This window comes from Syngnathoides biaculeatus, chromosome 3 (genome assembly GCF_019802595.1).
Source record: "Syngnathoides biaculeatus isolate LvHL_M chromosome 3, ASM1980259v1, whole genome shotgun sequence".
Taxonomy (NCBI): domain Eukaryota; kingdom Metazoa; phylum Chordata; class Actinopteri; order Syngnathiformes; family Syngnathidae; genus Syngnathoides; species Syngnathoides biaculeatus.
The window spans coordinates 34,029,081-34,051,390 of record NC_084642.1 but is presented as its reverse complement, the minus strand read 5'-3'; the positions used below and the strand labels follow the sequence as shown (position 1 = coordinate 34,051,390).

General features: G+C 40.3%; 1 protein-coding gene across 1 annotated transcript in view; it reads right to left on the bottom strand.

Annotated features, from left to right (window-relative positions):
* Positions 1 to 22,310, bottom strand: part of kif18a (kinesin family member 18A) — an 88,590-nt gene that overhangs the window by 38,963 nt on the left and 27,317 nt on the right. Inside the window, exons 7-9 of the mRNA XM_061815511.1 lie at positions 19,264 to 19,440; positions 10,865 to 10,939; positions 10,680 to 10,780 (exon numbers count right to left, since the gene is read on the bottom strand). Of these exons, the coding sequence (XP_061671495.1) occupies positions 10,680 to 10,780; positions 10,865 to 10,939; positions 19,264 to 19,440 (353 nt within the window). The remainder of the gene's footprint in view (positions 1 to 10,679; positions 10,781 to 10,864; positions 10,940 to 19,263; positions 19,441 to 22,310) is intronic.

Sequence of the window (22,310 nt, the reverse complement as noted above, 5' to 3'; positions counted from 1 at the left end):
AGTACAAGGAAATAACCGCATCGAAATTAGGCGTTTTGATGAGCAATGGGCAGAGCATAGCTGTAAAATGTTTGCAAACATTTTGGGGGGAATTTCTCTAGCCTGAAATAGACATACAGTACCTTGATTACTTTGTAAAAGAAAATCAAAATTGCTGCAAATCTACATCTAAGTCTTTTTGAGAATCTGTTGGCTCCCAGCAGAAGAGTGGGTGGTCATAGCCCAACACAGCACTCCTCTCATTTCTTTTTTAGTTGCTTTTTTTTTTTAATCTAATTTCTTTTAACATGTAATTTAACTTGCAGTGATGTGGTTTACAAGAGCTTTTGTCTAATTAACAACAGGCATGTAATTTGACTGAATGAAAAATAGCCGGGGGTCTGGGTGCTGCAAGCGTGATCAAAGGATGATCATCAATTTTAACGTGCAAGTTTTATAAATTGTATTATGAATGAAATATATCTAGTACATCTATAAATAAATGATATTCTCTTTTCAAAATGTAGACAATATCGTTCATTCTTTAGGTGCATACCTTTACCCCCAAATATTACAAATTCAAATACAAAGTAAACTACTAGGAGTGAAAACTGTATTTAATTCAGATTTGCGTCAAGACATGCAAGCGCGGTTTCATAGCGTGTATATTGTATCCATTCAAAAACGTTTTAATTCTTGTTTTTGTAAATGAAACGCATGAATTCGACAACAATTATTAACGTCATGTTTCATTTTTAGTAAATACAGACATTTTGACTAGTAATTGCTTCTGAACTTTCACCTCGTGTCGGAGTAAACACACTAAGCCCGTGAGCGCTCCCTTTGACTACTGTGAGTAACAGACGTATGCACTGTGGTCAGATCAGTGTCATCCATTGAAGCGACAAGGCTTATTCATATATTCAGATTACAAGTTTTACACTCCCATCAGAACACTTAAGAACAATTTTGTTTTTGCAAACCTACAATGAAAATGTCAAACCAAAAAAATAAATTACAAAACAAATCAAGCCAACAATAACTTTGAAAGGTAGCTTCCGACTTTATTTTTTTTTTAAACCCACAACGATATCCCTGTCTGTTTTTCTTGCTGTAAAACTGAATTATTGCTTGCAGAATATCTTCAGCAATGCATTTTGAAACAGTTTTAAGGTTAATGTTATGTTGCCTCCTATATTTAAAATCCAGAATTAGCTTTTAGTGCACTATATAGTCTGTGCTTTCATCCTTGATCAGGCTGTGGCAAGGTGGAATTTTAACATTATACACCATCTCATCCTGTACTTTCTACTTTGGCTTCAGACCAGGCCTTTTTTACTCCAAAAAGAGAAAGTCTCGTTCAGTTTCACCACTTTTTCTTCTATTACTCACATACCCCGACATTCATTAAAGCAGTAGCACTTTTTTTTTTTAGCCATTATTATCAAGAGTAAATAAAGGCAGCATGTCTAACTCTCTTTGCTCTAAGTTGCCCAGATTGTGTTCTGAACTCAAGTACAGGTGGTGTTTGTAATGAGTGTAACCCTTTAAGAGCCTGAGGGGGGTGGAATCAGGTAAACTAGCTGGAGATGCCTGTGACTGTGTTTAAAAAAAAAAAAAAAAATAATAATAATATATAAATAAATTAAAAAAAAAAAAAAAAAAAAAAAAAAAGCCAGGCTGTGGTTCACTGCTAGATCGGTTTTCATGTGCGCTGAGAATGTGTGACAAGTGTTAAGTTGCATTGGTCTGGAATATTTTTTTTTTTTTATTTTATCCATGCAATTTAAAAAGATGGAATTCCACCTATAAACGGAAGAATAACATCTATAACAAACAGCGTTGTAACTGTGCTTCAACTGCACCATCAGTTATGACGTGGAGAAGTTCTCCTACATGCTGCTGCGACTTCACGAAACTCGCAACGGAACTCAATAGCCGGTCATATATAGCTGTGGTCCGGAGACGTAACAAGTAAAGGATGATCCACATGCAAAAAGAGGAGTAAGAGCAAGATGGCGAAAACGTTTTCCACGTCTATGAAGTGAAAACCGCAACAAGCCTGGCTGTTCATGCATTATGGCCCCCCATGGAAGGAGATGCTTCTGGGAAAAAGATAAAACCCCAGTTACAAATGCATCAGTAGGCCTATTCTGAAATTCGGCAATCCAAATCTTTAATATACTTGATCAAATATGCAGTTCGGTGAAAAAGTATGTCATCATGATTTTTTTTTTTGCATACCTATCACACAAAGGTTGCAAATCAAACCAATTTTAATATCACTCAGAGACAACAAGGAAAAACAAAATGCAGTTTTAAAACGACAATTCAAATCATTAATACGATACGAACTCACAACCTCTGGTTTAGGTACAAAAACAAAAAAAAGTAAAAATTCAAACCTTTCTGACCCTCTGTGAAAAATTAATTTACCTAATAATTGGTTGTGGTTGATAACAATAACTGAAATCAAGCGTTTATGATAATTGATGATCAATCGTTCACATCGTTCAGGAGGATTTTTGTCCCACTTCCCTTTGAAGAATTGTTTCAACTCCGCCATATTGGAGGATTTTCTCGCATGAACTGCCTGTTTAAAGTGCTGGTGACACAAAAAACTTAAATTTTTTTTTTTCTTTGACATGGCTCATTATGTTGATGACTTTCAACGTAAATGCGCTTGCAGTACATGGAGAAGGTCTGAACATGCGTTTCTGGCATCACTTCCGGACATATTCAGTACGGTTAACTTTTATTTCCGGGTGAAGACTGATTGTTTAGGAGCAGGCTTGTTTAGTTAACGCTTTTGAAATAAACACGTAAATTAATGTCAAGACTACACAAAATAGGCGACGTCTTTCAAGATCTATTTTTTCCACTCGTAACAAATTTTACACGCGTGATTTTTCGTGCTCGACTGTGCAGATTTGAGAGCGTGAAGGCGCGTGAGCGCAGTCGCGCTCGTCAAATGTGAGTGACTAACTAAACCAAGCCAACTATGATCTATAAATTTGAAAGGTAGCTTGCAACTTTGTTTCATTTTTATTTTAACCCACAATGATATCCCTGTCTGTTTTTCTTGGTGTAAAACTGAATTATTGCTTGCAAAATATCTTTAGCAATGCATGAAGAAAGCTAAATGATGCTCCCAAACAGTTTTAAGGTTAATGTTATGTTGCTTCCGATATTGAAAATACAGAATTTGCTTTTTGTGCACTGTATTTTCTGTGTTTTCATCCTTGATCAGGCTGTACCAAGGTGGGATTTTAACATTAGACACCATTTCATCCTGTACTTTAGCTTCAGACCGGGCCTTTTTTTACTCCAAAAAGAGAAAGTCTCGTCCAGTTTCACCACTTTTTCTTCTATTACTCACATACCCCGACATTCATTAAAGTAACAGCACTTCTTTTTTTTTTTGTTTGTTTTTTACTTTTAGCATTATTAGAGAGTAAACACAAGCAGCATGCTCTACGTAGCCCAGACTGTGTGGGTGGATGGTGTTTGTAATTATGAGTGTACTCCTTTATGAGCCGAATTGGGGCGGAGTCAGATAAACAGCAGGAGACCATGTGCTTCCGTTTAAAAAAAAAAAAAAGTGTCAGGTTGTGGTTCACTGCGCTGGATTGATTTTCATGTGCACTGAGAATGTCTATGTATTTATACTCTTAAATTTTACGCGCGTGACTTTTCATGCTCCACTGTGCAGATTTACGAGTGCTGTCGCGCTCGTCAAATGTGAGTGACTGCAATTTACTTTTATCATTCACATATTTGCATTGCAACTGATACCACTGACTGTACAAAGGCACAAAACTTTAACAATTTGAATTGAAAGATATAGTAATGCACTTTAAGATTAAATGGGCTTTAAAAAAGAAAGGAATTTTCAAACCATTTACATGTGCATATAAAATCTAAATTTAATCCCTGCCTACACCTTACAAACTAAGGAGAGTGCTATTAAATGTGTAAATAAGAAAGTATTCATGTCATGTAAATGTGTAAACTTCATATATGAAACACATACACATACAATACATACTGAAGATTTATGATTCCATGAACAGAAGAACACCATATTTTTTTTGCTGACTAACATTAAATACAAATACAAATTAAACATTTTTTTAATCACCACAGTATGGATTCATCTTCACATAGCTGTATTATTTCAATCCAAAAGTATCTAAGGCAGTATTTTAAAGGCATTAGTCTAGTCTGAACTTGTTTTTGTTCCTGACACTTGCCATTTTTTGGCTTGTACAAGTGCATCAATACCAAATGCCATGTACTTACGAGCTGTCACTTTCAGAATGTCATTTAAGTGCTTGTTTGTGAGGCTTGAACACATTTCTGTTTTATTGATATTCATTACTGAGAAAATTTGTTCACAAAGGTAGGCTGTCCCAAACATGCACAAAATTTTAGCAGCTAGGGTTGTTACTTTGGGGGACCCTGGTAGCAGACACTGATAAAAATTTGTCCAAACCTAAGTAGGCAAATTTGCCCTTCAAATCTGCATCACATTGCAAATCAATTATTTTCGCTGGATTTCGATTGGCAGATCAGAAGCTTTAACTGTGAAACGTGAGCGAAAATCTGAAAATTCTCTCTCAAGTTTACCAAATACATGAAAACGTTTTTCAAACTCCCACAGTAATCCTGCAATCTTGTCTTTGTACCGTCTCACGTCTGTATCAGGTCTGGTAACACGCATCTCTCATACAGGGGAAATGAGCTGGGTCCCCACTTGCCAGTTGCGTCTCCCACAAAGTCAGCTTCATCTTAAATGCATGTATGTTGTCAGAAAACTGCGTGTCAACTTTTTTTGCGGCCTTGCAACATTTTGTTGAGATTGTTTAAGTATTCAGTAATATCCACCAAAAATGAAAGGTCCCGTAGCCATTCCTGAGATTGTAATTCCAACATCGCTTTTCCTTTTTTCTTCATGAACTGTCTGATTTCCTCTCGTAGATCAAAGAAATGCCTCAGCACAGCGCCTCTGTTTAACCATCTCACTTCAGTGTGGTATTGCAGGCTGTGGGTAAGTTGCTGTTACTGATAAGTTTGTCAAACTGATGATGGTTTGGCCCTCTGGATGATGATATTTACAGTGCGAACAACCACCTCCATGAGGTGGTCCATTTTCAAGGACTTGCAACACAATGCCTCCTGGTGCAAAAAAACAGTGAAATGTCCATAAACAATCTCCTCCATTAAGGGTTTGTACTTTTCCTCTGAACTTTGTCGCGACACTGGCTTTCTTTCCTACCATGGACAGTGCACAGTCTGTAGCCAGGCTGATAGCACGGGACCATTCCACTCCAACTCTGTTCAGTGCAGCAACGACGGAGCCGAAAATATCTTCGGCTGTTGTGATGTCCATCATTTGCACCAACTCAAGAAACTCTTTAGTAACAGTCAATGTCTCGTTAAATCCACGAATAAATAAGGCCAGTTGTGCCACATCTGTAATGTCAGTGCTCTCGTCAATTGCAACGGAAAATGCAATAAATGACTTGATTCTCTCTTTCAATTGGCTGTCTAAATCTGCTGATAGGTCTGAAATCCGCTCTCGTATTCCTCGTCGGGCTAATATTGCAATATACCCAAGCTTGTTGTTTCTCAGGGCATACAAGTTCAGCCGCTTTCATCATGCATCAAAGTCACAGTCGGAATACGGCTTTCATGCTAATGCTATTTCGCTAGCAATTAGGTAGCTGGCTTTTACCACAGCTTCACTGACTTGTCGGCTCTGGATGAAAGTTGACTGCTGTTTCTTCAGGCCTGCCTGCAATTTGTTGATCTTATCTCTTCGCAGTTGTTTGTGCAAGCCCTTATATTTTTTGCTGTGAAAAGTCTTGTAGTGGCATCGAATATTGTATTCCTTCAATATCGAAACCTGTTGCAAACCCACCAAGCACAAAGTTTTTCCGAGCATGTCTATAAATGAATAGGATTTAGTCCATTTTACATTGAAAATTCTACACTGCATATCTACTTTTCTCTGTTTGGATAATGACATTTAGGCCAATGAAGGTGTAGGAGAGAGGGAGAGACCAGGGTAAAAAAGTCGAAACAAGCAGAAGATGGCGCATTGATACCGTCTGCTGCGTTGGGTCTGTCTCAGTGACAGACTAAGACTGCTGTTGTCTTCTTCTCAGATCAAAACAATGTTGTCTTCTACTCTGATCAAAAGAGTGAACAGCGGATAATCCATGAATTGCATCGTATTAAAAATATTTATTCCGTGTCTTTTATGCATTTTTCACTTTTAAATTATTCTGCGGGCCTGATTGGACCTGCTTGCGGGCCGGTTCCGGCCCGTAGACCATGTGTTTGATATCCTTGGTGTAACAGGAGCTAACTATCCAAACGACGTATAGTCACCAAAGTTGAACGAATCTTCCAAATAGGCGAATGTTCTGGAAATGTCCAAAAGAAGAAATGAAGAAGGCAGCATGGCGTCCGTGTACTTGTCTAAATACAGCAGTGGCAGTAGGAAGCTCTGTCAACAGCCATCCTTCCCCTTAAATAGGCATTTCTTGAACATTCCAAAAATCCATGTCCTACGACTTAATAGAGTCCCCTTCTCTCAGAATGTAACAAAAGATCCGCGTCAAAATGACTTAATGAAGTAAAACCCTCTTATTCCGTGGCGTCACTACACATTTCGTTTCCTTGCTGAAGGTCATCGACGCGGTTTTACAGATGTTTACCTCGTCCTTTTTTATGTAACGAACCGTGGATTTATTCATGACATAACGGCGCGCCACGGAAGCCCAACACCTGTCGTCTTTGAGCATATCCAGCAGTTTCGTGATCTTCCTCTTCTGGTTTGGTGCATCAGAGGAAGCTTACTCGTCAGGAAAATGCTTTGGTGGCATTGTGAACTAGTATCGTACTGAAGAACTATCGAACTGTGTCGGAATCTCGAACAATGAAGAGGAAAGTGAGTAAGAGTTGCAGGTTTGCATTTAATGATACGCAGCAAAACAGGTAACGAGACACTAAATCCACACATAATCTGATTGATCCATGTTGCAATGGGGATGACATCACCCAGAGATGATCCCGGCACTGTATGTACAGTAATGTACAGCATGTCATCACACCATGGATGCAACAGTACTGTACTAATGTATGCTGGCGCTTCGTTTTAATCTTTTTTTGCGTCATAGGTCCTTATCGTCTTGCTGGGGATGCCGCATTATACCGTATCAATGCGGCTTCCCGCTACAGTTCTGTACTAATGTATGCTGGTGTTTTTTTCCCCCCTTTTTTTTGCTTCATAGGGCCTTATCGTCTTGCTGGGGATGGCGCATTATACCCTATTGATGCGGCTTCCCGCTACAGTACTGTACTAATTGATGCTTTTTTTTTTTTTAATTTTTTATTATTATGATTTTTTGCCGGGGATGGCGCATTGCCTTCCCCTGTAATATACAGTGCAGTACTGTAGTAGATAGCAATCTGGCTTTTTTTTTTTTTTTTTTCCTCAGAAATCTGCAATGCACTGAATCTGCGATAGGTGATCAGCACAGTAGAAAGGGATTACTGTAATATAACTTTTGGTGCCCCATGGTTTTGCTGATGCCTTTGAGTCTGTTTCATACGTTATCAGATTAAGCTTCATGCAGATGTGACTTCCATCCGTTAATCATGAACATAATTCAATTTGATTTGTCATCATGATGGTACGATGGTGAACACTTTTTGCTGACAAAGGCATGTCTTTTATTCGTTTGATGATCTTGTCTTTATCTGAAGTTGTCAAAATGTTTACGAATGCTTTGGCATACTCCCCATATGAGAATTTAGACACACAGGAGAAGCCTCTCTCTTCACAAAGGCTGTCCATTTTTGTTGAAAACTTTGGTACTCATATTTTTTCTTTGAGCAACTTTTGTCAAAAGTTACCATAATTGTTCTGACGCGATTAGCGTTCGAAACTTCTGCGCCGGCGCACATCGATTCCCACAGCAAACTACGGAAACCCCACTATGACAAATTGTCTCTGCGTCATTTGCGTTGCCTGCACGACAAATATAACATGTGCAGTATGTCGTTATGAGGGCTCTGCGAGCCATATGCAACCATTAAAAGAGCCAGGTATGGCTCGCGAGTTAGAGGTCCCCGACCCCTGCACTACAGGGTCACAAATGGATTTACATCCTGACTTTGACTTGACCACTCCAAAACCTTATTTGTTTATTTTTTTGAGCCATTCATAGATGGACTTGTAGGTGTATTTCAGATCGTTGTCCTACTGAACGATCCAAGAGTGCTTGAGTTTGATGGCACAAACTGATGCCCGGACGTTCCTCTTCAGGATTTTCTGGTACAAAGGAGAATTGACCCCTCCGTAGAAATTGCGTCATCCGCGTCGCTGACCAATCAGAGGCCAGAGATCTGCATAAACCACTCCCCCTTTTTTTTTTTTGCATTCGCAGTTCCCTCAGACAACGTTGCATGGTCCAGTATAACTTTTGTTAGCGTTTTATTGCGTATTTGGGTTCTTTAACAATAAATATGGTTAAGAGGTGTAGTCACGGACTTTGTAATAGTGACGACAGGTATCCTGAAAGGTTAGTTGGTGGAGTTCAATTCGTACCCTTTCCAAAACCGAAGACCCAGTACGAAAAATGTCTTCAATGGATCAAACTTTGTGGAAGACGGCATGATCAACTGAATCCATCTCAAATCAACCGGAACAGAAGAGCGAGTACGAAAAATGTCTTCGATGGATCAAACTTTGTGGAAGATCGCATGATCAACTGAATCCATCTCAAATCAACCGGAACAGAAGACCGAGTAAGAAAAATGTCTTTGATGGATCAAACTTTGTGGAAGATCGTATGATCAACTGAATCCATCTAAAATCAACCGGAACAGATATGTTTGCACGAAGTTAAGCCCTATATTTGATTTTCAATACATGTCTCATATAAATGAATTAGCAGTTCTTCGCTTGGATAACATAGCTACGTGTGAATGATTGACACACTTGATCTGTGTTGAGCGATATTTTGCGATGATCTGACTGCACAAACGTGTCTCTGTTCCGCGGCTCCCGAGCTAAGCTAAACCGGACTAGCGAGTCCTAAAAGCCTTCAACGTGCACCGAGACACCAAGATTGAAGGAAGGATGTTTGAGGACACTAAAGTAGTGATTGTCGTACTCGGTCGGGACTTACGTAGGTTCGGCACTATTTCAAGAATAATTATTGAGGGGAGCGCGTGACGTTACACAAAGAAAACGAGAGAAACAACTCCTAAATCAACCCTCATCTTCTTTTCCTTCACACGGCGGTTCACAAACGGCTATACAGATACACATATAGATTCTGCACACAAGTGTGATATGTAACACGAAAATAGGAAACTGTCAATGGTGAATTCGTCTTTGGGTTATAATATATTATATTATGTGGCTTCTCGGTCTTCCTCTGACTCCGGAAAGATCTCGCGCTAATATCAATGGTTTCTCCGTCGATATGCATGTAAATACCATTGATACTTGAAGCCCTGCTGTCTGCTTTTCAACGATATTTCACTGTTAGCTAAGAATGCGAGTGAGAAATCAGCCGGTAAATCGGACAGTTTCGCTCTATTCTTTTCTTGCTGAGCCGGCATTTTTGCTAATTGTTTGTCTGACGTTAGCGCAAGTGGTGTGACGTCACTTCAGGAGGCGTGGTTAAGTTCTCTCTACGGAGGGGTCAATTCATTGTTCAATCACAGCAAGTTGTGCTGGTCCTGAGGAAGCAAAGCAGCCCCAGACCATCACACTGGCACCACCACAGTTCACTGTTGGAATAATGTTCTTTTTCATCAAATGCTGTGCCATATTACACCTGATTTAACAGGCGGCACATCTTCCAAAAAGTTCAATTTTTGACTCGTCAGCCTACAGAATGTTTCTCCAAAAGTCCTGAGAATCATCAAGATGTTGTTTGTCAAATGTGAGATGAGCTTTTGTATTCTTTGATGATACCAGGGGTTTTCACCCGGGAACTCTCCAATGGTTGCTATTTTTGGCCAGTGTCTCTCTTATGGTAGAATCATGGTTGTCCTCTCCTGGGATGGTTTGCCACTGTTCACATTTTCCTCCATTCATGGATAATGGTTGACAGTGGTTCACTGAAGCCCCAAAGCTTTGTAAATAGCTTTGTAACCTTTTCCAGACTGATAGATGTCAATCACTTTTTTCTCAATTCTTCTTGAATTTCTTTCGATTGTGGCATGGTGTGTTTGGTTCTTGAGCTCTTGTACTTCACATTGTCTGACAAATTCAATTGAAGTGTTTTCTTGATTCAACAACTATGGTGGTAACCAGGTTTGGGTGCGTCTTGTGAAATTGAACTTACCTTTCCCAAATTTGTGGTTAGTCACTGTGACTTTATGATTTGACAAGGGGGTCAATTACTTTTTCGCAGAGGGCCAGAAAGGCTTGTTTTTTTTGTGCCTGAAAATATTGAGTTGTCATGTGAAAACTGCATTTTGTATTTCCTTGGGTTTTCTAAGTGACATTAAATTTTGTGTGATAATTTCAAACCTGTGTGTGTGATGTACAAGAAAGTAAACAAACAAACAAAAAAAAAAACAACAGAAATCAGAATGGGGCAAATACTTTTTCAAGGCACCGTAGCCCAATATCTGATAAAAAGAGTGCAGAACAGCTCAAACATGCTTACCTGGTGATGTCTGCTTTTTTCTGGGGCGATATTGTGTTTGAGGAAACAGTCATTACTTTTTTGTCCTCATATTCTTGTATTTTCTCCCTCAACTGTAGAATCTTGAAAGAGATAGAATGATTTATAGTCATAAATACTGAAAATATTGTTTAATGGAAAACAAAAGGCATCTTCATAGTGTTTACCTCTTGCCTTTGCTTTTCAAAAATGACTGCATATTGGCCAATGTGACTGGCCAGGCTAATAACATTACTCTTCAGCTGATTAGACAAACAAAAAAACAACAACATTACAAGATTGATAAAACATTTACAATCCATGTATCACAAAGCATACTATAGATTAGGGGTGTAACGATTTGCTTAAGCAAACATTTGATAAATGTTGGGGAGCTGAGGATACTAATGGCTGACCCTTTATAGGTGGAATTCTTTCCCATTCTTGTTTGATGTACAGCTTCAGCTGTTCAACACTTTGTCTCTGTTGTCATATTTTATGATTTATAATGCACCACACATTTTCAATGTGAGACAGGTCTAGGCTGCAGTCAGGTCAGTCTAGTACCTGCAACTCTTTTACTACGAAGACATGCTGTTGTAACATGCAGAATGTGGTTTGGCATTGTCTTGTTGAAATAAGCAGGGGTGTCCATGAAAAACACATTGGCTGAATGACAGCATGTTTCTCCAACAATTGTATGTACCTTTTGGCACTAATGCTACCTCCACAGATGTTGGCGTTTGTACTTTGCATTCATAACAGCCTCATCTTTGCTTGTGAATGACTAAGTAATTCAGGAAAGCTCCTTTTATACCCAATAATGCCACCCACCTGTTCCCAATTAACCTGTTCACTTGTAGGATGTTCCAAACAGGTGTTTGAGCAACATGCATCAACTTTTTTGCCACCTGTCCCAGCTTTTATTGAATGTGCTGCAGACAAAGTTCTAGGTTAATAATTATTTGCTGAAAATAAAGTTCATTAGTTTGAATATTGAATATCTTGTCCTTGTAGAGTATTCAATTAAATGTAGGCTGAATATGCTTTCCAAACCACTGCATTCTGTTTTTAACAACATCCCATTTTCATTGGAATTGTGTTTGTATTATTTCAGCTCTGATTTTATTGTTGGGGATCTTTTATCCCCAGATAATTATGTTTACTAGGTGTGAGAAGTATGAAGAGGCCTTTGGAAAAACATCTCCACTGTAAGGTGGACATTAAGTTTAGTTGGAGCCAAAGTCTGAGAATGCCTGTTCTCAAATAAATAAATAATGGCTATAAATGAAGCACTGAGGTTTTGATGAGCTAAATCTTTTAAACCAAAGCAAAGCAAATTCATTTGTATAGCGCATTTCATACACGAGCTAACTCAATCTGATTTACATGATTGCAATTATTTGAAAACAAAGGAATAAAACAGTAAAAATTGGATTAAAAACAAAAATTACAAAATATATGTATTAAAAAGGTACAATCAAACTGTGTGCCAAGGTACTCAGAGAGGCAGGCAGGAGAATACTTGGAGGTGTCGTCTGGTGGAAAAGGGGAGAAGGAGACTTGGTGGTGGAACCCCAAAATACAGGAAGTCATCCAAGGAAAGACATTAGCAAAGAAGTGGGACATGGAGAGGACTGAAGAGAGGCGGAAGGAATACATTGATATGCAACGTAGGACAAAGGTAGAGGTGGCAAAGGCTAAACAAGAGGCATATGACATGTAAACCAAGTTGGATATGAAAGAAGGTGAAAACGATCTTCACAGGTTGGCCAGTCAGAGAGATAGAGATGGGAAGGATGTGCAGCAAGTAAAGGTGATTAAGAATAGCAATGGAAATATGTTGACTGGTGCTAGTACTGTGCTAAGTAGATGCAAAGAGTACTTGGAGAAGTTTATGAATGAAGAAAATGGGATAGAAGGTAGAGTAGAAGAGGCAAGCGTGAATGATCAGAAAGTGGCAATGATTAGTAAGGGGGAAGTTAGAAAGACACTCAAAAGAATGAAAAATGGAAAGACAGTTGGTCCCGATGACATTCCAGTGGAGGTATGGAAGCAATTTGGAGAGGTGGCAGTGGAGTTTTTGATAAACTTATTCAACAGAATACTAGCAGGAGAGAACATGCTAGAAGAATTGAGGAAGAGTGTATTAGCTCCCTTTTTTAAGAACAAAGGCGATGTTCAGAACTGTGGAAACTACAAAGGAATAAAGATGATGAGCCACACAATGAAGTTATGGGAAAGAGTAGTGGTGGCTAGACTCAGGACAGAAGTAAGTATCTGCAAGCAACAGTATGGTTTCATGCCTAAAACGAGTGCCACAGATGCAGGTTAGGAAAAGTACAGAGAAGGTCAGAAGGAGCAACCTTGTGTCTTTGTAGACCTAGAGAAGCAAGAGAGGAACTGTGGTACTGCATGCGCAGGTCTGGTGTGGCAGAGAAATATGCTAGAATAGTACAGGACATGTATGAAGGCAGCAAAACAACGGTGAGATGTGCCTTAGGTGTGACAGAAGAATTTAAGGTGGAGGTGGGACTGCATCAGGGATCCGCTTTGAGCCCCTTCCTGTCTGAAGTAGTAATGGATAGGCTGACAGATGAGGTTAGACTGGAATCCCCTTGGACTATGTTGTTCGCAGATATTGTGATCTGCAGTGCAAGCAGGGAGCAGGCGGAAGAAAAATTAGAAAGATGGAGGCAAGCACTGGAAAGGAGAGGAATGAAGATTAGCCGAAGTAAAACAGAATATGTGCATGAATGTGAGGGGCAGAGGAGGAAGAGTGAAGCTCCAGGGAGAGAGAGACGAGAGATGACTTCAAATACTTGGGGTAAACAATACAGAGCAATGGAGAGTGTGGTAAGGAAATGAAGAAACGGGTCCAAGTGGGGTAGAACAATTGGTGGAAGGTGTTTGGTGTTCTATGTGACAGAAGAGTCTCCGCTAGGATGATGGGCAAAATTTATAAAACATTGGTGAGCCCGGCAATGATGTACGGATTAGAGACAGTGGCACTGAAGAAACAACCAGAAATGAAGATGCTGAGGTTCTTGCTTGGAGTGAACAGGTTGGATAGGATTAGAAATGACCTTATTAGAGGGACAGCCAAAGTTGGATGTTTTGGAGACGAGGTTAGAGAGAGCAGACTTAGATGTTTTGCACATGTTCAGAGGAAAGAGACTGAGTATATTGGTAGAAGGGTGCTGAGGATGGAGCTGCCAGGCAAAAGAGCGAGAGGAAGACCAAAAAAAAAAGGTTGATGGTGTGGTGAGGGAGGACATGAATATAGTGGGTGTTAGAGAGGAAGATGCACGAGATAGGCTTAGATGGAAAAAGATGACATGCTGTAGCAACCCCTAACGGAACAAGCCGAAAGGAAAAGAAGAAGAAAACTGTGTATAGTGCAAGAAATATGATTAAAAAGTAGAAATATTCTAAAAAGCATGAGGGGGAATAAAAAGAAGAGTTTTCAACCTGGGTTTAAAAACATTTACACTTTGGGCTGACTTCACCTCTGTTGAGCAACTTATTCCATTTGTCCAGCATAATAGCTAAATGCTGCTTCATCATGTTTGCTTTGGACTCTGCACTCCACTATTTGACCCCAGTTAGTCGATCTCAGGGATTATTATTTATTATCATCATCACACTATTGTGTTTGTATTCCTTAAAAGCATTTCTTTCATGTATTCAGGACATAATCATTTAGTGATTTATAAATCAGTAGCAGAAGATTAAAATTTATTCTAAAGATGACTGGATGCCAGTGCAAGGACTTTAGGATTGGATTTATATGCTCTGACCGCTTTGTTCTGGTCAGAAACCAAGTTGCAGAATTCTGAATGAGCTGCAGCTGTTCAATATTCTTTTTGGGGAGTCCAGTCAGAAGATCATTACAGTAGTCAAGACTACTTGAGATAAAAGCGTGGATGAGCTTTTCCTGGTCTGTTTGACACATACAATCCTTCACTCCAGATATGTTCTTCAGATGATAAAAGGCAGTTTTTGTGAATGACTTGGTATGACTGTTGAAAGTCAGGTCGGAATCTATCAGAACACCAAGGTTTCGGACTTGGACCTATTAAAGATAAAGAGTCTAGGTGTGTAGTAACAACGATTATTTTTTCTCTATTGCCAAAAACCATTGTTTGAGTTTTGTTTTGGTTTAGTTGAAGAAAATTTTGGCTTATCCAGTTATTTATCTGCTTTAGACAGTGGCACAATACCTCATCTGAGCTGTAGTCATCTGGAGAATTTGATGAATTTGACCCAAGGGTAGCATATACAGGCTGAACAAGAGAGGTCCAAGAACTGACCCTTGAGGGACCACATCGGTCATTGCCATTTGTTGAGATTGAGCACTTCCAATCAATACAAAGTAGATCCTTTCCTCCAGGTAGGACCTAAACCATTTAAGAACTGTTCCATTTAGTCCGACCCACGTTTCTAACCTGTTCAGAAGTATATTATGAACTACTGCATTAAAAGCCGCACTCTGATCCAAGAAGACATAAAATTGACACGTTTTCTGAGTCAGTATTCAACCTTTTATCATGTGGCACTTTGATAAGAGCAGATTCTGTACTGTGGGGAGTTCAGAAACCTGTTTGTCAAAAAGTCCATTTAAATTCAAGAAATTGCTGGGTTGATTAAAAATAAGAATCTTAGCTATGAAAAGGTGATTAGAGATGGGTTCATAGGTTGCTAACATGGAATCATCCAATCAACTTTGATTTGTTACCCAGTGACCTGATATTAAAAAGAGCTAGTCTTGCAGAGATAGCTGGAGACAATGGTTTAGTAGGCTCACATTTTATCCGCACTAAATTGGAAGTTTTACTTTTTTTGTGCCATATCTCTGACCAACATTCTATCTCTTGTCATTACAGGGATTAAAAATGCCTGATCTCCACAGGGGTCTGAGTTATTCTGGAAAAGAACCGATAAACATCAGTCAGATTTACAGATAAGCGTCTTCATGGGTGGAGGAGGGGCCTTTTAGGATTAATTATACTAACATTGCACATAGAGCTAAAAAATAAAAATTAACAAAATCTGGTCTTTGGAACAGAAATGTGATCCAGTAGTTGAAATGGTCACAATTTCCAGTCCTACCACTCTGCTCTTTTGTTGACAGCTAGCAAGCTAAACTAATCACTTGAAAGGCTACAAGGTGTCCGCCGATTTGCCACAAGTCAAGACCTAAAATGTTTTACTAGCCTCACAACTGTAATTCATGAGACAGCGGGACATGTCCATGTCTATTTTCCAAGCCGGTAATGCTCAACTAAGATCATGGGAGAGCTGGAGCATATCCCAGCAAACTTTGGGCGAAAGGTGGACTACACACTCAAATGGTTGCCATTCATTCTGCAGGACATATTTAGTGTAAAAAAGTGCTGCTCACTGCTTCCTAAGAGCCATTGAAAAAAATGTGGGGATGGGTGTGTGATGCATTTAAAATCCAGGGGGTTGGCAGGGCACATTAACTGGGAAACATCACAGATGTGCTGAAACCCGGTCCGACAGCTTACCAGTCCTCCAGGAACCCTCTGATATGTTTGGATGGAGTCTTGCATGGTAAGCATGCAGATCATGGCAGCGTTGTGCATTACTCACTGTTTTCCTTGTGACAACAGTACCAATCCCAAAGCAAATCATAGTGGAAAATAAGTATTTGGTCATTAACATAAATTAATCACAGTACTTTGTTCCACTATGTCACAAAAGTGAGTACAGCCCTCACATTTCTGGAGATATTTCATATTTTTTCATAGGACAACATTGACAAAATGACTGACAATGAAAAGTAGTCAGTGTGCAGCAAATAGAATCGTGTAAATTTATTTTTCCCTCAAAATAAAAAATACAGCCATTACTATCTAAACCACTGCCAACCACAGTGCGTACACCCTTAAGCGAACGTGTCAAAAATGTCCATATTTTGTGTGGCCCCCATTATTTTTCACCACTGACTTCACTCTCCTGGCTGTGGAGTTCACCACCACTTCACAGGTTGGCAATGGAATCTTCTTCCATTCCTACATAACGGATCTGGCGGCTATTCAAGACATTACACTCTTCTCCCTTCCGTTTGAGGACACCCCAGAGATGTTCAATATGGTTTAGGTCTGGGAACATGCTTGGCCAGTCCATCACCTTTACTCTCAGCCTCTTTAACAAGACAGTCATCTGGTGGTGTTAGTTGGTGGAATAGAGCCATGCAGTCCAATTTTCAAAGAGAGGGGATCAGGCTCTGCTTCAGAATGTCACAGTACATGTTGGCATTTATGTTTCCCCTCTGTGAACTGGAGCTCCCCAATACTGGCAGTACTCATGCACACCCAGACCATGACACTCCCACCACCATGTTTCACAGTAGGCAACACACACTTGTCTTCGCACCCCTCACCTAGTTTCTGCCACGCATGATTGAAACCATCTGAACCAAACAAGTTGATCTTGGTCTCATCAGAACAAAGGACATGGTGCCATCAATCCATGTCATTAGTCCTATACACTGAGCCCCCCCACCGGATGACCAAGCTTCTTACCCTATCTCTAATGGAGAGCCCGGACACTGTGCGGAGGAAACCCATGTCAGCCGGTTGTATCCAGGATGTTTTTCTTTTGGCCACGACGCACCGCTCGTGACCAAAGGTAAGGGTAGTAATGTAGATTGTCTGGTCAATTGATAGCTTCGCCTTTTGATCTAACTCCCTCTTTACCACAACAGATGGATGCAAAGTTTGCCTCACTGCAGATGCTGCACAGATCCGCTTGTTGATCCTCCACTCTATGCTTCGCTCACTATTGAAAAAGACCCCAATATACTTGAACTCCTCCACTGGGGGCAGGATCTCATCCCCGACCTGGAGAGGGCCTGCCACCCTTTTTCTGACTGAGGACCATGGTCTCAGATTTGGAGATGCTGATTCTCATCCTGGGCGGCACGTTGGAGCAGCTGCAGAGCTTTTGCCTCTCAGCTCCTTTCCTTGAACCCGTTTTGAAGTCATTCTCCATTGCCTCACTGAAGTTATTACATCGGTGACCACCAAGGCTGCATTCCGTCTGGCCAGCCGGTGCCCATCAGGCGCCTTGGGAGTCCCACGAGGACAAAAAGGCCTAATTGAACTCTTTTTGAGCTTGATGGCATCCCACACTCTTGATGTCCACCAACGTGTTCTGGGATTGCTGCCACGACAGGCACTGACCACCTTACGGCCACAACTTGGGCAACCTCGCCTGAAACATGAGCAAAGTTCTGTCGGAGGTGGAAGAGGAAACTCCTTCTGACAGGGGAATCTGCCAGCCGTTCCCATCCGACCCTCACAATACGTTTGGGCCTGCCCCATCGGACTGGGATCTTCCTCCACCATCGGAGCCAACTCACCACCAGCTGGTGATCAGTTGACAGTTCTGTCTCTCTCTTCACTCCAGCGTCCAAGACATGCAGTCGCACGTCCAATGACACAACCACAAAGTCAGTCATCTGGGTGTTCTGGTGCCAAGTGCATGTGTGGACACCCTTATGTTTGAACATGGTGTTCGTTAAGGACAATCCGTGATAAGCACAGAGCACAGCATTGGGCGCGTTTTGATCGGAGAGGCTTTTCTTCCAACCACAGCCTGGCAGGTCTTACTGACATTGCCCATGTGAGCATTGAACTTTCCGACCAGAATGATGGAGTCCCCAGTGGGAGCGGTCTCTAGCACCCTCTCCAAGGACTCCAAAAAGGGTGGGCACTCTGAACTGCTGTTTGGTTCACACAAACCACAGTCTGGACCCTTACACCCACCCGAAGGCTGACGGAAGCTATCCACTTGTCCACCAGGATGAACCCCAATGTACAGGCGCCAAGCCGGGGACAATCAGAATACACACACCTGCTTGGCGCTTCTTACTGTGGGCAAATCTAGAGTGGAACAGAGTCCAACTCCACTCAAGAGGTACCAGGTACTGGTACCTGAGCCCAAGCGGTGTGAGGAGGAGAGGCCGACAATATCCAGACAGAACCTCTCAATGTCACACACCAGCTCGGGCTCCTTCCCTGTCAGAGAGGTTACACTGATGGTCCCCAGAGCCAGTTTCTGTAGCCGGGGATCGGAACGCCAAGGTCCCTGCTTTTGGCTACCACGCAGCTCACATTGCACCCATTCAATTTGCTCCAAAGATTTTCCATGGAGTTGAGATCTGCAAACTGGCGAGATCATTCCAGGATCTTGAGATCTTTCTGACAAAGCTACTCCTTCATAGCTCAGGCAATGTGTTTGGGGTCATTGTCATGCTGATGTCATATTATATTTGGAAATATATTTAGTCAGAAAATTTGTGGTTTTAAATACTAAATACAGATAAAGCGTGGCATGGTTAAATCAAGCAGATTATTTCCTCGTATCGAAGCAAATGACTGATTAACTTTAAAAGGTATTTAATTCAATATAGTTACATCAGGAAAGCTAACTTGCCAAGCACAGATTGATCCAATTGGGTTGCAGAACTATATCGAACTATTGATACAATGACGGAATCGTTACACCTCTACTATATATGTACAGGTAATTGTATGACATAATAGTTTATACAAACCGAAGATTTGATTTCCTTGGCCCTGTTAGCATATTTAAGAGTGTTTTGTGTGTCATCGTATGACTTTGATGAGGGGCTGATGTTGGCAATCATGACAGTCCTGCAGTTGCCTCCCAGAGAGTCCTTGAGTATCCGTGTAAGTTTGCTGTCTCTGTATGGTATATGAGCCTTCTTGCTCTAAAACAAATGGAAATAATTGATATGAGTCCAAAAGTTGATGATCAAGGATGTTTGGATTTGTATGTAAAGTGAAATAAAGCTTAACAAAAATTCCACACTAAATACAGCTTTTGATAGACTTGAAGAACATAAAAGGAAAGAGGTTAAAATCTTCAAATACACAACCTCAAGCAAAATTTTTTCTTGTAAAACTGATGCATAAAGCAAGAGCAGTTATTCACAATATTGGTTAGCACCTGCTAAATGAAAAAACGTGTGTCTGTAACAATGGCATACGAGAAAGTAAAGGTGCTTAGTTGACTCATGACTGCCATTAGGTTTGCAGAATGTCACAAGACAAAGGAGTGCAAAAAGATCTCTCCTAGGGATTTGAGTTTTACAGGCACCACACCTGGAAATACCCAAGTGGTCTACACATGGATCCAAAGACCATAGTTAATAGCGCACATCAAATCCTTGAGGTTAAAACACACTGGTTAAAAGAAAGAAAACCCATAATAAGTAAAACTACAACTTGAAAAAAAATGCACAAGACAAGCCACAAAGTTTAGGAAATAAGGTCCAGCACTCACATCAGCATCTATGTTGACAGATGCATAAATGAAATGCTGTGGTTTTTTCAGGTGGTGTTCAAACAATACTGAGTTGAGAAAGTAAGCTTAGGGTCATGAGTCCTGAAACAGGCCCAGGACCTTTATTTTATTATTATTTATTCCCTCTCCAAAAGATTCCTTCAATTGCATTGTAGAGTTTAACAATAAGTTACATTCATGGCGGAAAAGATTCTGAAATTATTTACCTTTATCTCATTTATAGCCCACAAAAATTCAAACATCTAAATTTCAACCACACTGATTATTAGACTTGCCATTATACAACAAATTCACCAAACTTACTGACAAAACAACAAATGTCAAAAGAAAGAAGTCTATGAATGACCAGATGATTCTTCATACTTGAACGCTATGGGCTATGCATTTTACCTAAAATGAGAAAATTAAAAGAATAACCATCCAAAACAAACAATTGAAAATGTAAAGTTTCTAGTTGTTGGGGGGAATAATTTGTCTCAGTTTATAGCATATGTAACGTGCGAATTCAGAATAAATACCCTTGGTCAAACCAGCAAAACATAAAGTACTTGTATTGTGTTTAAGACAACTTAATCACACACAATACAATACAACATAAAACAATAAATTAGAAGTAGAAAGACAGTGTAACACGAGCTAACTAGCCAAATGACGTATAGTCACCAAACTTGAATGATTCTTCCGAATAGGCGAATGTTATTTCTAGCGGATGTTCTGGGGAAGGCAGTGTGCTGTCCGTGTACTTGTCCGAAAGCAGCAGTATTAATAAAAAGCTCCTTCGACAGCCATCCTCGTCCTTATACAACATTCTAGAAATCCCCGTCCAACGATGTAATGGAGTCCTCCTTCAGAATGTGTCAATAAGTTGATGCGTGTAAGCGGTGGCGCGGGCCACTGCTTTCCCCGACCCGAAGGTGGTTGGGTCGGGGGAAGCAGAAAAATCCAAAAATTCCTTTCATTCATCTTCCATTTTCCTTCGGCACAGCGTGTTTTTCTATGATAGGGATCAGTGTGATGTCTGGACATGCATCACAAACAATATAGCTGCCACTGGGATGTCGAGTCGTACTTTTGCAACTTTGGGCTTTAATAAAACGCTTCCAGCTCCCCTTTTCCGACTCATATTATCATCAAAGTGATTAATATATGTAGTTTTGATAAAAACATCAAATTGTATATTTTGGTGCCTGTGGCACTTTAAGTCAGAAGTTTACATACACTGCAAAATCTTATTTTTTTTTTCTCACTGTCTTAAGTCAAATCAGACCAACCCTCTCCAGTTTCAGGTTTGCCCAGATCACCAAAATTATTTAATTTTGTTAAGTCGACATAATGAGAATTTCTTACAAAATTCTGTATTTTCAGCGAAGTCAAAGGTTAACAGACATTTCCTTAGTAGTAAGTAGCATTTTCTTTGAACTGCATGGCTTGCGTCACACATTTTGGGTAACCTTCCATAAGGTTCTGAGAGTACTCTGATGGAAACCTGGCCCATTCCTCCTCTCAGAACCTTACTTGCACACACCTTTTCAGATCTGCGCAAAATTTTTAGATGGGATTCAGATCACGGCTTTGTGATGGCCACTCCAAGATATTGACTTTTTTTCCAAGCCACCTTTTCACAATTTTGGCACCATGCTTGAGGTCATTGTCCATTTGGAAGACCATTTCCACACACGTTTTAGCTACCTAGCTGATGTCTTGAGATGTTGCCTTAATATCGCCATGTAATGTTCTTTATTCATGATGCTGTCTATTTTATGATGAGCTCCAGTTTCTGCTTCAGAAAAACAGCCCCAAAACATGATTCTGCTAAATCCATGCTTCACAGTTGGTATGGTGTTCTTAGGTCTACAAAACCTTCCAACTTTTTCCTTCTGATGTACCGTTGGTCATTTTGGCAAAACAGCTCCACTTTACTTTCATCAGACCACAGGACATGTCTGCAAAAGTTGAGATCTTAGTCTTAGTCTCTTTTCAGAAACTGTAGTCTTTTATTATGCTTCTTTCAAAGAAATGGCTTCATTCTCAATGAGTGGCCTTTCAGCCCAAGTTGGCACAAGTTGGATAATGACACTTACCAGCTTCATCCAACATCTTCACAAGGTCTTTAGCCTTTGTTCTGGGGTTGAATTGCAGATTTTGGACCAAAACCCATCTCTGTGACACAGAGCCTGTCTTCCTCCTGAGCAGTGTGATGGCTGCACATTCCCATTTATACATGCGTATAATTGTTTGAGAATGTGGTACTTTCTAGTCCAGTATCTTGAAATT